Source organism: Asterias rubens, chromosome 2 (genome assembly GCF_902459465.1).
Source record: "Asterias rubens chromosome 2, eAstRub1.3, whole genome shotgun sequence".
NCBI classification, from domain to species: domain Eukaryota; kingdom Metazoa; phylum Echinodermata; class Asteroidea; order Forcipulatida; family Asteriidae; genus Asterias; species Asterias rubens.
In genome coordinates, this window is record NC_047063.1 from 20404872 (window position 1) to 20418215 (window position 13344).

Below are 13344 nucleotides of genomic sequence, written 5' to 3' on the forward strand. Positions count from 1 at the left end.
TGCTATAGTAAGAATTAAATCGAGTGAGGTTTTCAAGGAAAAACATTACATAATCTCTCTTTATATGTGTTGTGGTGGTTTTATCGAAGAAACCAGTGGTTCTGAGAACCACCACCAATCACACAAAGATAGCCTCACTTGATTATACTCCCACCATGCAAAGTTAAAAACAGAGTTTGTCAACAGCACAATGTAACTGTTCCCTTGATCATGTTGATGTGTTTGCATACATTAGTCACGTCAGACCTCTTATAGCATGCTTACTGATCAAAGTTTTAAAGAACACTGTAAACCTTAAAAGCACTCACCATCTCAGGTACTAGTGGCGTTAGTAGATTCCCAAAGAAGTCTGTGGCCTCTCTAGGTAGCTGGGCTGGCATATTGTCAATGGAACACACAAGAACACCATCACCGGAAAACCTATTCAGTAACAAACAAAATAAACCACACCATGGGAGTGAAAGTCCAGTGGAAAAAATGCTTGCAGGGTTTTGAAAAAGTCCATCTCAAAAGGTTTGCCAGCAACTGTAAATGTTCTATTAAGGGAATAAAAGAATAGGCGAAGTCAAGGGCCTTTAACGCACGGCTACGAACCTTCAAGGTTTTAAACGGCCGTTTAAGAACGAGTCACTACTCTTTGATTCCAATTCATAAATGCCCTTATGCCAAAAATCAAAATATTATTACAATATTATAGACAATGTCACACTGTTTCTTTTGTGAATTTTTCTTGAAGTTTGCAAACTTTCAAAAACTTTTGTAAAAATGTTTTGTGCGCGTTGGTCGGTGTTTTTACGCGCGTACACACATATACCCACTGTTACTAATAGCTATAAACTGCTTCAGCTGTGTCTTTATCGACCGCTTAAACACCCCCACGTGAAGCGCTCTCCAAAAGTTGGTGTAAACTGTTTTTGTAATTTTTAAATTTGGAATCTAAGCAAATTGATTGAGTGGTGAGCTTTCTATAGTCAATGAACTTGTTACGTTCTTGCCAAAGACCAGTCTTCTTACTTGGTGTATCTCAACATATGCACAAAATAACAAACCTGTTCAAGACAGTGGACACTATTGGTAATTGTCAAAGACTAGCCTTCACAATTGGTATATCTCAACATATGCATATAATAAATAACCTGTGAAAATTTGAGCTCAATCAGTCATTGAAGTTGCGGGATAATAATGAAAGAAAAAAAACTTAAAATGTCAACTGAAACAAAATGAAAAACACCAACGACCTACATTAATAAAGCAGGCACAACATTTCTGAACACAAATAAAAGAAGAAAAATAATCAAGTCAACCAAACCATTAGTGCAAAACCATGAAGAGGTCATAAATAGAAAGCAAATTTTTCAAGCGAGTTGAAAACATTTGTCAGTTTTACACACACACACGCGCTCACTTGTCCACCCGGTAAATCGAGGACTTCTCCTTGTTCTCCTAATTTACGGAACTTTCACCCACTGGTTTGACACACAAGAGTCAGAGCTGTGTGTTAACAGATTTGCGACATAGATCTAGAGGGACCAGTTTTCTTTGGTCACATGGTTGCTTGATGCCATTTTGTCTCCCAATGCAGCACAACCAAACAAGCAGACTAGTCTGGCACCCCGTGTTTGATCATGACCCATGCCTTTGTTGGGAAACAAAATGGCTTCAATTCGCAAATTCTTGCAACTCTCCCTCTGACTAGAGCAAATCAAGGAGGCCCTCGCCTGGCCAAAACAACTGGATCCCTTATGTGAAAGTCCTCAGTGTCACTGGGTAGGCACGCCCACAGCAAGGTTGCCATGGCATCCCACAAACCTTGTTCTGGAAGAGTGAGGAGTATTGGAGACTCATTGTTGTGATTTACTCATGAAGTTCCCAAACCAAAGAAAAAAGAACAAAAAATATTCTTACATATTGTGGATATCTGTCAAGACACACCCAAATATTTGGCAGGATGAAGTAAGCGTTTTACTTCTCATCCAACAGACATCTAAGACTGCCATTTAGTCTCAAAGTCCAACGTTTGTATTTGTTCTTTGTTTAGTGTTTGCTGTTTCTTCTTTGTAAACAGTGTTTTTTGGGTCCAGTGTTTTTAAAAAATTTGTGGTTCTTGTTTTTTTAATATCATTGTCAAATCGCTTGATGCTTTAGTCTTTCAATGTACATGTATACGTAACTTTTTATTTTATTTTTTACTTAAAACAAGTAGTTCTTGTTGGTTCTTTTCCTTAGATTTTATTTTTATGTTGTTTTTAACCAATGTGACCAATAAATGAATGAATGAATGAAAGAATGAATGAGCGTAGACTGTGGAAACACAGGTCAAAATAAATACCAAACGGAACATTCTGCTTATTAAAGAAGATCGTGTACAGCCATTGGAAAGAGTTTACTTTTCCATAGGGCTCCTGGTTTCACACTGGTTATAGACCGCTATGAAAGTAAGTAGCCATCTCGTAGGGCAGGTCGTATGCGTGTCTACATAAAATGAAGCATGTAGCGGTCCTGGGTTTGATTTAAATTGCACACGCATGCACAGCCACACGCGCACGCTCACAGACCCCATGTTGTAGGGCAGGTATTTGAATGATGGCGTCATATTCGATACTGGCTATTCACACATTGTTTTTAAAACTACAATTCTGACCAGTAGTGTAAGTTAAATTTTTTAAGGGGCAAAGAGGATGCAACGTTTTTCCTCTGAGGAAGTTCTGGCCAATGAAAACTGCAGTTCGCATTGATTTAGCCTGTATTACTAAGCAGTATTTTCTGCATTAAGCAGAAATGAAATTGTGCCCATAGCACTGACCTTTGGCTCATGAAGTGCTGGTGTTTGTGGTTAGCGTCGTACAAGTCAAACGGACTCTCAATGCTGCTACACTCCTCAATGAACTCAATGGAACCGCCGGGGTCGGCAGTGATGTCACAGATGGCTAGGAGGCGATGAGGAAGGCGTGGACATCCTGGAGCTTCAGGGGCATTGGGGCTCATGTCGGGACTCAACAGGGTCTTGGTGTCCATTTTGGTAAGGAAACGAGGGTGAGCAATGTTCCAGAAGATGCCATTGATGATGCAGGATGCCCAAGGTGCAATCTTAAGATAACAAGTCGAAAAGACAGACAAAGGGTTAGACCAGAGTTTGACCTTAAAGGTACTCGAGACAGGATTGGTAGAGCTGACAAAATTGTCGCAGACAGCGTTCATGTTTTGTGAGATCGCCCAAACACATGAAGTAACAAACCAGTGAAAGTTCCCTTGTGTGAGTCCGGAGAACATATGAAGTACTGGGAGGTTTGCTGATGGCCTCATCTTAGAAGATCATAGGACCAAATGAATACGCCTTTCTTAATATTTATGCATGAGGTACGTCACTATTCTAACCCAAAACGAGGCCATAGGTGCAGCCACTCCAAGTGGTGGCGAACAGGCGCCTATAGCCTCATTTTGGATACGAATTATGACGACATGCATGAATATTAATGGCAGTGGACACTATTGGTAATTACTCAAAATAATTTTAATCATAAAACCTTTCTTGATTATGAATAATGGGGAGAGGTTGATAGTATAAAACATTGTGAGAAACTACTCCCTCTGAAGTGACGTAGTTTTTGAGAAAGAAGTATTTTTCCACGAATTTGATTTCAAGACCTCAAGTTTAGAATTTGAGGTCTCAAAATCAAGCATCTGAAAGCACACAACTTCGTGTGACAAGGGTGTTTTTTTCTTTCATAGTTATCTTGCAACTCCAATGACGAGTCGAGCTGAAAATTTCACAGCTTTGTTATTTTATGCATATGTTGAGATACACCAAGTGAGAAGACTTGTCTTTGACATTTACCAATAGTGTCCACTGTCTTTAAGAGAGGCGTATAATGGCACAGTTTTCCAGGTGACTCTTAATTTTATTAAACATACAGGCGGAATAGTGAAAAAATCGTGCATACTTTTCAAACAGTCCTGAAATTTCTTGTTTGAGAAGGTCAGGCCATTTTCATTTGGTAAAGGGCACTTCAAATTGCAAAATCTTGAAGTCTGTGGGAAACTTTTGATGGTTCAAAGCATAATGGTGTTTCTGATCAGCAGTGTGTGGGTTTGAGTCTCGACAGTGCCACTTGTGTCCATGAGCAAGATACTTTCATAAAACTGTTTTGTCCAACCCTAGGTCGCATGCACTAAGATTAATACTGGTTTCCTCGGGCTTGCTAGTAACAACTAGTAAATCAACTTATATGGTTTCCTTCATTTTATTACACGAAATACACATTAACGTTAAAGGGACACGCTGCCTTGGATAGGGCGAGTTGGTAGACCTATGAAAAGTGTTTGAAACCATTTGTTTTGAAATGCATATAATAATAATAATAATAATAATAATAAACTACAGCATTTATAAGGCGCACTTTACTGAAAAAGAGTAACATTGTTTTGAGTTTCTGCTGGAAGAGAGTGATGTTGTGGTTTTGTCTGAGGTATTCTGGAAGTGAGTTCCAGAGTCTTGATGCTATGTTGGAGTAAGCACTGTCCCCCTAACTGGCCAGGCGAGTTCGAGGAACATGGAGCGTATTGCTGATAGATCTTAGACCTGGTCTAGTTGTACGGTGTGTCAAGAGATAGTGTATGTAGGATGGAGCTGAACCATGAAGTGCCTTGAATGCGAGTATGATTATTTTGATTATATGGTTAGAAAGATGGTTTAAAAGTAAAATATAACGATCCACACAAATGAGCCTTGAACTTCCGTGTTTTTCCTTATATTTTGCGAACTAACACGTTCAGCCATTTCGTATGCCATGTTAGTTCACATCATATAAGGAAAATTATGAAATTTTGAGGCATTTTTGTGTGGATCATTGTATTCTACTTTTAAACCATCTTGCCAACCATATGCATTTTATAACAAACGCTTTCAAACTATTTCCATAGACCAACTCGTCCGATCAAAGGGCAAGACGTCCCATTTTTAATATATTTTATAATTTTTATTAATATAAATTATTATTTATTTGGCAATTCACATAAAAATACAAAAATACAAATATCAGAAAAATACAAATATCACATTTGTTTTACAAATAATAATACAAAAACTTACTTTTTCACTGAAAGTGGATCTGTAAAGCTCAGGATGCTGGTCATACTCCTCACGATTGAAACCTCGTCCCCCTCTCTTTACGATGTGGTCTTTGCGGTGAACTTCAGTGGCGTAAACCTTCCTGTGGTCTGAAAAGTGACAAAATAAAATGAATCAAATAAATAACTTTTGTACTCCACAAAGAGGTCAGTTTCCTTTTTTGTCAAGCCACTTATGGTAATATGGTATCATTTTGCCAATACATGTGTGTCACGTTGTATTATTTTTGCTTAAATGCATGTCACATGGGGTGCGTTCCACTTGCATAAATGTTGTAAACGTTTGCAAACAATTTCCAGTGGAACGAGTTGTGCGCTGCCACTGTTGCCGAACATGAGCAACCCTAGGCAAATGTATTCCGAGAATATTGGTGAGTGGTTTTAAAATGGCGGACAAAGCTGACAACATTATTTCCTTGCCATGAACATAATTAAAGTATGTTTTCCTTGGTTGTTAATGCAGTCAGTTGGAGTAGAAATAACAACTTAATTAGTTGATTTCATGATGTACAATAGAGGATTAAAATACACCTTCAGTTCAGCAAGAACCAAAGTACTGAGTATACAGTGCTACACACATCGGTGTATATGGGTAAAAACCAAAAAATTAATATTCTTTATCCCGATGCAAATTTAACATCTATTTAAGAACCAATGTTAAAAAAAAAATGTATGTGATGTCGCCATTTTTATATTTGGGTTGTTTCTTAAAACTTGTGTGAGCAGTGCAATTTCCTCTTTTGGAGATCCATAACGTTATATTCTCTTCATTACAGAGCGCCGCCATATTGACATCACAAATTGCGCAACAAATCATTCTCGCGACCAAAAATATTTGAGCGAACGGTTGCAATCTATTTGCGCAAGTGGAATTCACCCATGGTATCGCTGTGCATACATGCCTGTCACATGGTTTCATTTTGACATATACATGTGTTATGTGGTCAGCAGTCATGCTCAGCATTCTGTACGTTCTTTTTCAATAGTACAGATTTATGGCTTGGCATGGCGTTGAGGTTAATAAGAACACCAGATTCAAATTCGAGTTGGGTTTGAGTCTCGACTGTGACACTTGTGTCCTTATTAGCAAGACACTAAATAACCATGATGCTTCATCCTTTGGATGGGACCATTGGTTCAGTTATGTGTAACACACGTAAAAGAACCCAGTGCACTTATCGAAAAAGAAGGGGTTCGCCCCGGTGTTCCTGGCTGGATGTAAAAGGAGTATAAGTCTCCTAATTTAAACAAAGTCCCACATACCTTGCAGGAAAATACTGTATGCTAAAGTGCGTTGAGTGCACTGAGTGACTGATATGCGCGCTATATAAGAAGCTACTATTGAGTACACTGAGTGACTGATATGCGCGCTATATAAGAAGCTACTATTGAGTGCACTGAGTGACTGATATGCGCGCTATATAAGAAGCTACTATTGAGTGCACTGAGTGACTGATATGCGCGCTATATAAGAAGCTACTATTGAGTGCACTGAGTGACTGATATGCGCGCTATATAAGAAGCTACTATTGAGTACACTGAGTGACTGATATGCGCGCTATATAAGAAGCTACTATTGAGTGCACTGAGTGACTGATATGCGCGCTATATAAGAAGCTACTATTGAGTACACTGAGTGACTGATATGCGCGCTATATAAGAAGCTACTATTGAGTACACTGAGTGACTGATATGCACGCTATATAAGAAGCTACTATTGAGTGCACTGAGTGACTGATATGCGCGCTATATAAGAAGCCACTATTGAGTACACTGAGTGACTGATATGCGCGCTATATAAGAAGCTACTATTGAGTACACTGAGTGACTGATATGCGCGCTATATAAGAAGCTACTGTTAGAGCGCAACTACGTTCTTTCTTTGGATGAGGACCAATCTGGGACCAATTTCATAGCGCTGCTTAACTGTAGCAGAACAATTTGCTAAGGTGCAAGAAAAGTTAGGCGGTCATATTGCGCGTTCACCATGGATTTGCATTGTGATGTCTTTTTTTTCTCGTGCAGTAAGCACCAGGAGGTTAGCACACCTTTTGGTGTGCTTACAGAAGCAGCGTTATGAAATGGAAATCTCACAGTAAGCACAAAATTGGCCGCTAAGCAACTCTATAAAATTGGGTCCAGACCAACAAACCAGGATACCATGACCAGAATCTTACCTCCCTTCTCCACTGCTTTTCTCAAGTCATGAGGCTCAACGTATTCCACTGGAAGGTCGGCGATCACTTCTTGGGCTCCCTACAAGAAAAACAAACATAAGGGTTTTGATACTTTTTCTTAGATCAAGTTTTTTGGCCTTGACATGAAGCCCTTATCACTGTAACTGAAGATGTTTGTAAAATAATTTACCTGTAGAAGTTTCAGCTTTATTTGAATCATTAGTCGTCAAGTTTTTTAAGGGAAAAAAAGGTGAAAATCACAGAGGGACGTTTTCAGAAAAGTCACGTAAATACCAGTACATAACCCGAGACGTAAATTATTTTTAAGGACATTTTTTTACTCATTTCCTAAAATTTACAGCATCTCAGTAAGGGATGCTTTCTTATCTTCAAACTGTGTTAATTTAATTTTAATCTGTGGACATTGTGTTTTGTGTCCTACAAAAAGTACCCAAACCCCGTTAAGGGTGACCAAGTTGGTGTCTTGCCCCACCCTGAATGCGTAACAAAGTAATAGATCTTTTCATTGTTGACAAACAAACCTCTCTGGTTGGCATGGATGCACGAATGATACCAAAACATTCAATTTTTTCTAACAAATGTTTTGAACAAATTCAACATTTTCGGCAAACTGTCAATTAAATAATATACTTCCCATAATTGGTTGCTTTGTTTCCCCCAAATTCTGCACTATTTGAAAAAATTTGTGTAACAATGTCACAAACTGTTGCCTTTTGTTTTTGCTTTGCACTTACAGCTGGCAAAAACTGGAGCTGTGAGGTTACAAACTAATTCATTAATTAATTACTTTTTCTCCCTTTTCCCACCCTTTAATTTTTATTTGTATTTGTTTTGCAAGTCGCCAGGCAAACAAGGCCTGAAAGCCACAAAGGCCACTTCAATGTGTGGGATACAAATATTTTTTATTCCAGAGGCCGTTGCCACCTACTCCTAAGGCTGAAACAGGATTACCCCCTTTACAGTCCATATGGATGTAGGCCTGGGTATCATCAGTCCAAAGCCTGGCCGGTAGAGCAGAAAGCACTACGTACCTCCCTAATTTTACATAGCAAGTGTCACGCCCAGGACTCAAGCCCACACCCTGCTGATCAAACACCAGAGCGTGAATCCGGTGCTTTGAAGGGCTCGGCCATAACACGCCACAGATATTATCCTTCGTGTTTCCATCTTCTTGTGGTCTAAACCAGCCCCTTCCTGCAACCCTCCCCCTCGTCTCCCTATTCGTTATTTACCCCATTGTTTTCTTTCTTTCTTTGTGCTTTCTGACCTTCTCTATTCATGTATTTCCACTTCAGGTTTCAGGTTTCAGGTTTATTTTCCATACCATATGTACATGAACAATGTAAGGGAAAAACTAATAAAAGAACTTTATAACAGTATGGGGAGGTCGCACACAGGAAGCCCAGGCTTGTACAGGGTCTGGCCTCTTCAAAAAGAATACATATAAATAATGAGTTACAATCATGAGTTTTTGAAAACAGATAAATAAGCAATATTCAATATGAAGTTTATTTAATGAATAATTCAATTTAATAATTATTCACAACCTGACAAGTCAAGAAATTGAATTTAAAAGAAAAATAACCATCTAAAACTTTACAATTTGATTAACATTGAATCATTATACTTTACTGCTTATACACTCAAGTTACCTGTTTAAGTTTGTTGTTTTGTCATTTAGCCTTCAAGAAAGACTCTCCTGTGCATGCTGGGGTTGAAACGCCAGGCCAGTAACTATCTTTTTGCAAAAGAGTGGTCTATAGTATATTTAGTCTGTAACAACATAGATTTGACAAAAGGCAGCGTGGTAAACCACCAAACTGCAAATCGAAAGGTGAGACCAGGCTTTCTGCTTTATTATACTGTGGCTGTGCCGAGATGTAGAACAAAGAGCTACTCCAGTAGTTTTTTCCCTCGTACTGCATCTCTTTGGAGCTCCTTGCCTGGTGCATGTTTCCCTTCATCCTATGATCTGCCATCTTTTAAGAGGAATATCAATTCCTACCTCCAGCTCCACTGAGTTTCTGCAATCCTATGTTTTCTTCCTTGTAGCCCTTTACCTAGAGTGGCTTTTAGCCTTGTTTTGGGCGAACTTGCATTAAAAAAAAAAAACTGGGAGCTAGACTTCTTAATTGTCAACGTACCTGGGAGACATTTCCTGATCCCATGAAGACAAATGACATGGGTCCAATGGACTGGGGAAGCTCTCCGAGTGCTATACGGTAACCTGCGTCTCTAACTGCTTGCATGGCCATACCAGTGTTACGGTAATTGTGTGCTGCTGCTATATGCTGTTAATCAAACAAACCAAAATATTACAAAGTTTCTAGGTTTCTCATTTTTCCCCACTGATATTTGCCAGCGAGTTTTGATTAGAAAATTATTGATTCTGCTTAGGTTGTGACAATGAAATGTTTGTGTAGGTGGTAAATAATAGATGTTTCATGGTACATGTTGTGTAGATGCATTCATAGTAATATCGGCAGTGGATGAAAGTGAAAAGCCACGTACATGTAGTAATAGGGTTAACTATGACTGTGTGGATGCATTTACCATGTGACATCTAATGCAGGCTTGCAAAGAGCAACTCATTCAAAACTACAGTGGATGAAATTGAATGGTCACATAGTCGGAGGGTTGACTGTGTACTGTGTGGATGCATTTACCATGTGATATCTAGTGCAGGCTGTCAACCGATTGGAGCAAGTTGGAGTGTACACAATGGTTTTAACTAAAGATTAACTATTTTGACTCAAACCAAGGCTGGTCGACCGACCATTGGTTGACTACTGTGGTTGACCATTTGGAACCAGTTCATGACCATGGTTTCTTCACTGGTCCCAATAGCCTGTTCCATGCTGACTTGAGTAAAGCGCAGAGGGGAACCAGTGACGCTATAGCAAAAAGGCGGAAGGCAATGGAGTGTTGAATACCATGGTACCGATAGTTGACTAGACTTCCAAACGAGTCGTTTGAGTTAGTGCCTCACTGCACTTGTACGTTGCTGGTCAGTAGCCGACTAAATGTGCCCACTCGATCTTGCTCTATATAATAGGGTAGGTCATGTCAGGTTAAAGGTCAAACTTACAATGAATGGTGTATGATGCCCCAATGCCAACAGTCTAAGACCGATTCCATGAAGGATGTTCAGCATACCAGCAATGCCGGCGAATTTCCCAAAAGCTACGAGCCTCTTACCATTCTCATCCACAATCTTCTCATAATCAATCAGCCGAATATTCTGCCAGAAAAAACAAAAAAAGACATAGTATTACATCTTAAGATCCAACTGTAAAGGTCTTTCTCTCATGGCCGAGTGGTTAAGAGCTTTGAATTCAAGTTCTGGTGGTTTAGTCATTGGGATGTGGGTTTGAATCCCATTGTGACGGTTGTGTCCTTAAGCAGAATACTTTACTATAATTGTTTCTCTTCACCCAGGGGTATAAATGGGTACCTGCGAGGGTAGAGGTTCATTTCGTGACTGAAGAAGCCACTGGAGCACTACGGCAACCAGGGGCTGTATACTCCCAAGGGAGCTTAGAAAAGAAATGTTATTGGCGGAAAAAAAGACAAAGTATCGAAAAAATAAATAGTTTGAATATGTTTGCATTTTAGGCGAGATTTGTGTAAACTGGCATTCAGATTGCGCGCATGGGCTTGATGTGCCAAGTTAGGGAGCACCCTAAGAATGATTCTCATCAAAGCCTGTTCAGAATGCGATATGGAAGTGCATCGGATGCCACAAATGCTGGGACGAATCCCTTCTCCCAGCGATTATTGTACTGGGGTCTTTTAAACATATTAATAGTTTTCAACACACCGCTTTTGTATGTCCCACCCAAATGATGAAGCAATAAGGGTCAAGCGTCTTGCTTAAGGACACAAGTGTTACAGTTCTGAAAACCAAGTGATTCAAACTGGGGACCACAGACGTGAAAGGCAGAGGAAAATACCAAAGCCTTCATAACATGTGGCATGTCGTGGCGTAACGGTTTAAAACACCATCAAGGTTTGATGTTTCTGAACAGCAGAGTGTGGGTACGAGTCCTAGTCGTGACACCTGTGTCCATAAGCAAAGACACTTAAAGGCACTGGATACTATTGGTAATTGCTCAAAATAGTTGTTAGCATAAAAACTTACTTGTTAGCAATCAATAGAGAGATGTTGATAGTATAAAACATTGTGAGAAACGGCTCCCTCTGAAGTAACAACGTTTTCGAGACCTCAGAATATGATTGTGAGGTCTCCAATTCAACCATGTAAATGCACACAACTTCGCATGGCAAGGGTGTTTTTTTTCTCATTCTTATCTCGCAACTTTGAAGGCCAATTGAGTTCAAATTTTCACAGGTTTGTTATTTTTTGCATAGATACACCAAGTGAGAAGACTGGTCTATGACAATTACCAATAGTGTCCACCAGTGTCTTTAACCATGATGTGTCCTTCGGATTGGACGTAAAGCCAATGGTCCTGTGTGTTACATGTACGTAACGCACGTTAAAAAACCCAGTGCACTTTTGAAAATAGAAGGGGGTTCACCCCAGTGTTCCTGGTTTGATTGGCAGCGCTACATGGTGATAGTTAAAAGGAGTACATGTACATGAACACTATATATAGGTTTCATAATTCAAACGATAGTCCCACATACCTTGCAGGAAGTGCCTCAAGTGTCACAGAGTGACAGATTGAAGTGCTATATAAGAAACCAATATTATTATTATAACCATAAACAGTCGCAAGTATTGGAGGGTAAAGACACACCTCAATAATTCATCTGATACAAACCTTATCTAGAATGGCATCTAAGAGGGGCATGTTCTCGCTCTGTGCTTTGATGGTGTGTGAGAAGAAACAGTAGGTCTTATTAGCTAGAAGACGCTGTATTGGCACCTGCTTGACACCAAGGATTAGGGAGGCTTCCATCAGGTCCTCTTGGATGACTGCTCCTGCCTTCAAGTAATCCTGAGATAGAACGATCAAACAAAGACAAAATTGGAGTCTTACTGAAGTAATAATAATAATAATAAACTACAGCATTTATAAGGCGCACTTTACTGAAAACTAAAAACATTCAAAGGCGCCGGTCATGTTTTGTCAAGATGTTGGAAAGCAAGCAAGAACAAGTGTGGTTTGAGTTTCTGCTGGAAGAGAGTGATGTTGTGGATATGTCTGAGGTATTCCGGAAGTGAGTTGCAGAATCTTGGTGCCATGTTGGAGTAAGCCCTGTCCCCGTAACTGGCCAGGCGAGTTCGAGGAACATGGAGCATATTGCTGATAAATCTTAGACCTGGTCTAGTTGTACGGTGTGTCAAGAGATTGTGTATGAAGGGTGGAGCTGAACCATGTAGTGCCTTGAAATTGAGAACATGTATGACTGTTTTGAATTGAATTCGCTGATTGACAGGTAGCCAGTGTAGTTTATAGAGTATTGGGGTGATGTGAACTAACTTTCTAGTACCAGTTAGGAGAGGTGCTGCAGTATAGACCGTATTGAATAACCCCTTTTTGCTATGAAAAGTCGCCATCTTGTAGGGCAAACCATATGCGCATCCAAACGTGTACATCTTCAAAGCACGCAGCACGCAAATTTCCAGGTTTGATTTCTTCGGCACACGCACGCACACGCACAGACGCCATCCTGTAGGTCAGATATTTGAGCTGTGTGACGTCATATTCAATACGGTCTATTCTATACTGACCGGAGACGATTTAGTGTGCTCTGAGGAAGACCGGTAAGAAAGCTGTTACAAAAGTCAAGTAACACTTCTCAGATTGTGTGTTCCCAATAAGGATGATTCTTCCCTCATGGACATAAATTGCTCCATGGACATAGAATTTTGGCTCCAGATTTGTGAAATGCTATCACCTTTTGAAATGCAAATTGTCACAGGTTAATATTTGCTGTGTATCTACATGATCTACACGGATTAAAGCAATGCCCCTTATTTTTGACCGCGCAACGCGCTACAAATAGTATTTTGATCACTTCCGGGGGTACACGGGATTCGCCCTGCACA

General features: G+C 39.8%; 1 protein-coding gene across 4 annotated transcripts in view; it reads right to left on the reverse strand.

Moving 5' to 3' along the window:
* LOC117305920 (alpha-aminoadipic semialdehyde synthase, mitochondrial-like) overlaps positions 1–13344 on the reverse strand; it is a 52443-nt gene that overhangs the window by 26801 nt on the left and 12298 nt on the right. For all 4 annotated transcript variants that reach the window (XM_033790808.1, XM_033790809.1, XM_033790805.1 and 1 more), the window contains exons 3-9: positions 12113–12289; positions 10414–10566; positions 9470–9616; positions 7305–7383; positions 5090–5217; positions 2804–3087; positions 309–420 (exon numbers count right to left, since the gene is read on the reverse strand). In XM_033790808.1, coding sequence (XP_033646699.1) covers positions 309–420; positions 2804–3087; positions 5090–5217; positions 7305–7383; positions 9470–9616; positions 10414–10566; positions 12113–12289 — 1080 coding nt within the window. The remainder of the gene's footprint in view (positions 1–308; positions 421–2803; positions 3088–5089; positions 5218–7304; positions 7384–9469; positions 9617–10413; positions 10567–12112; positions 12290–13344) is intronic.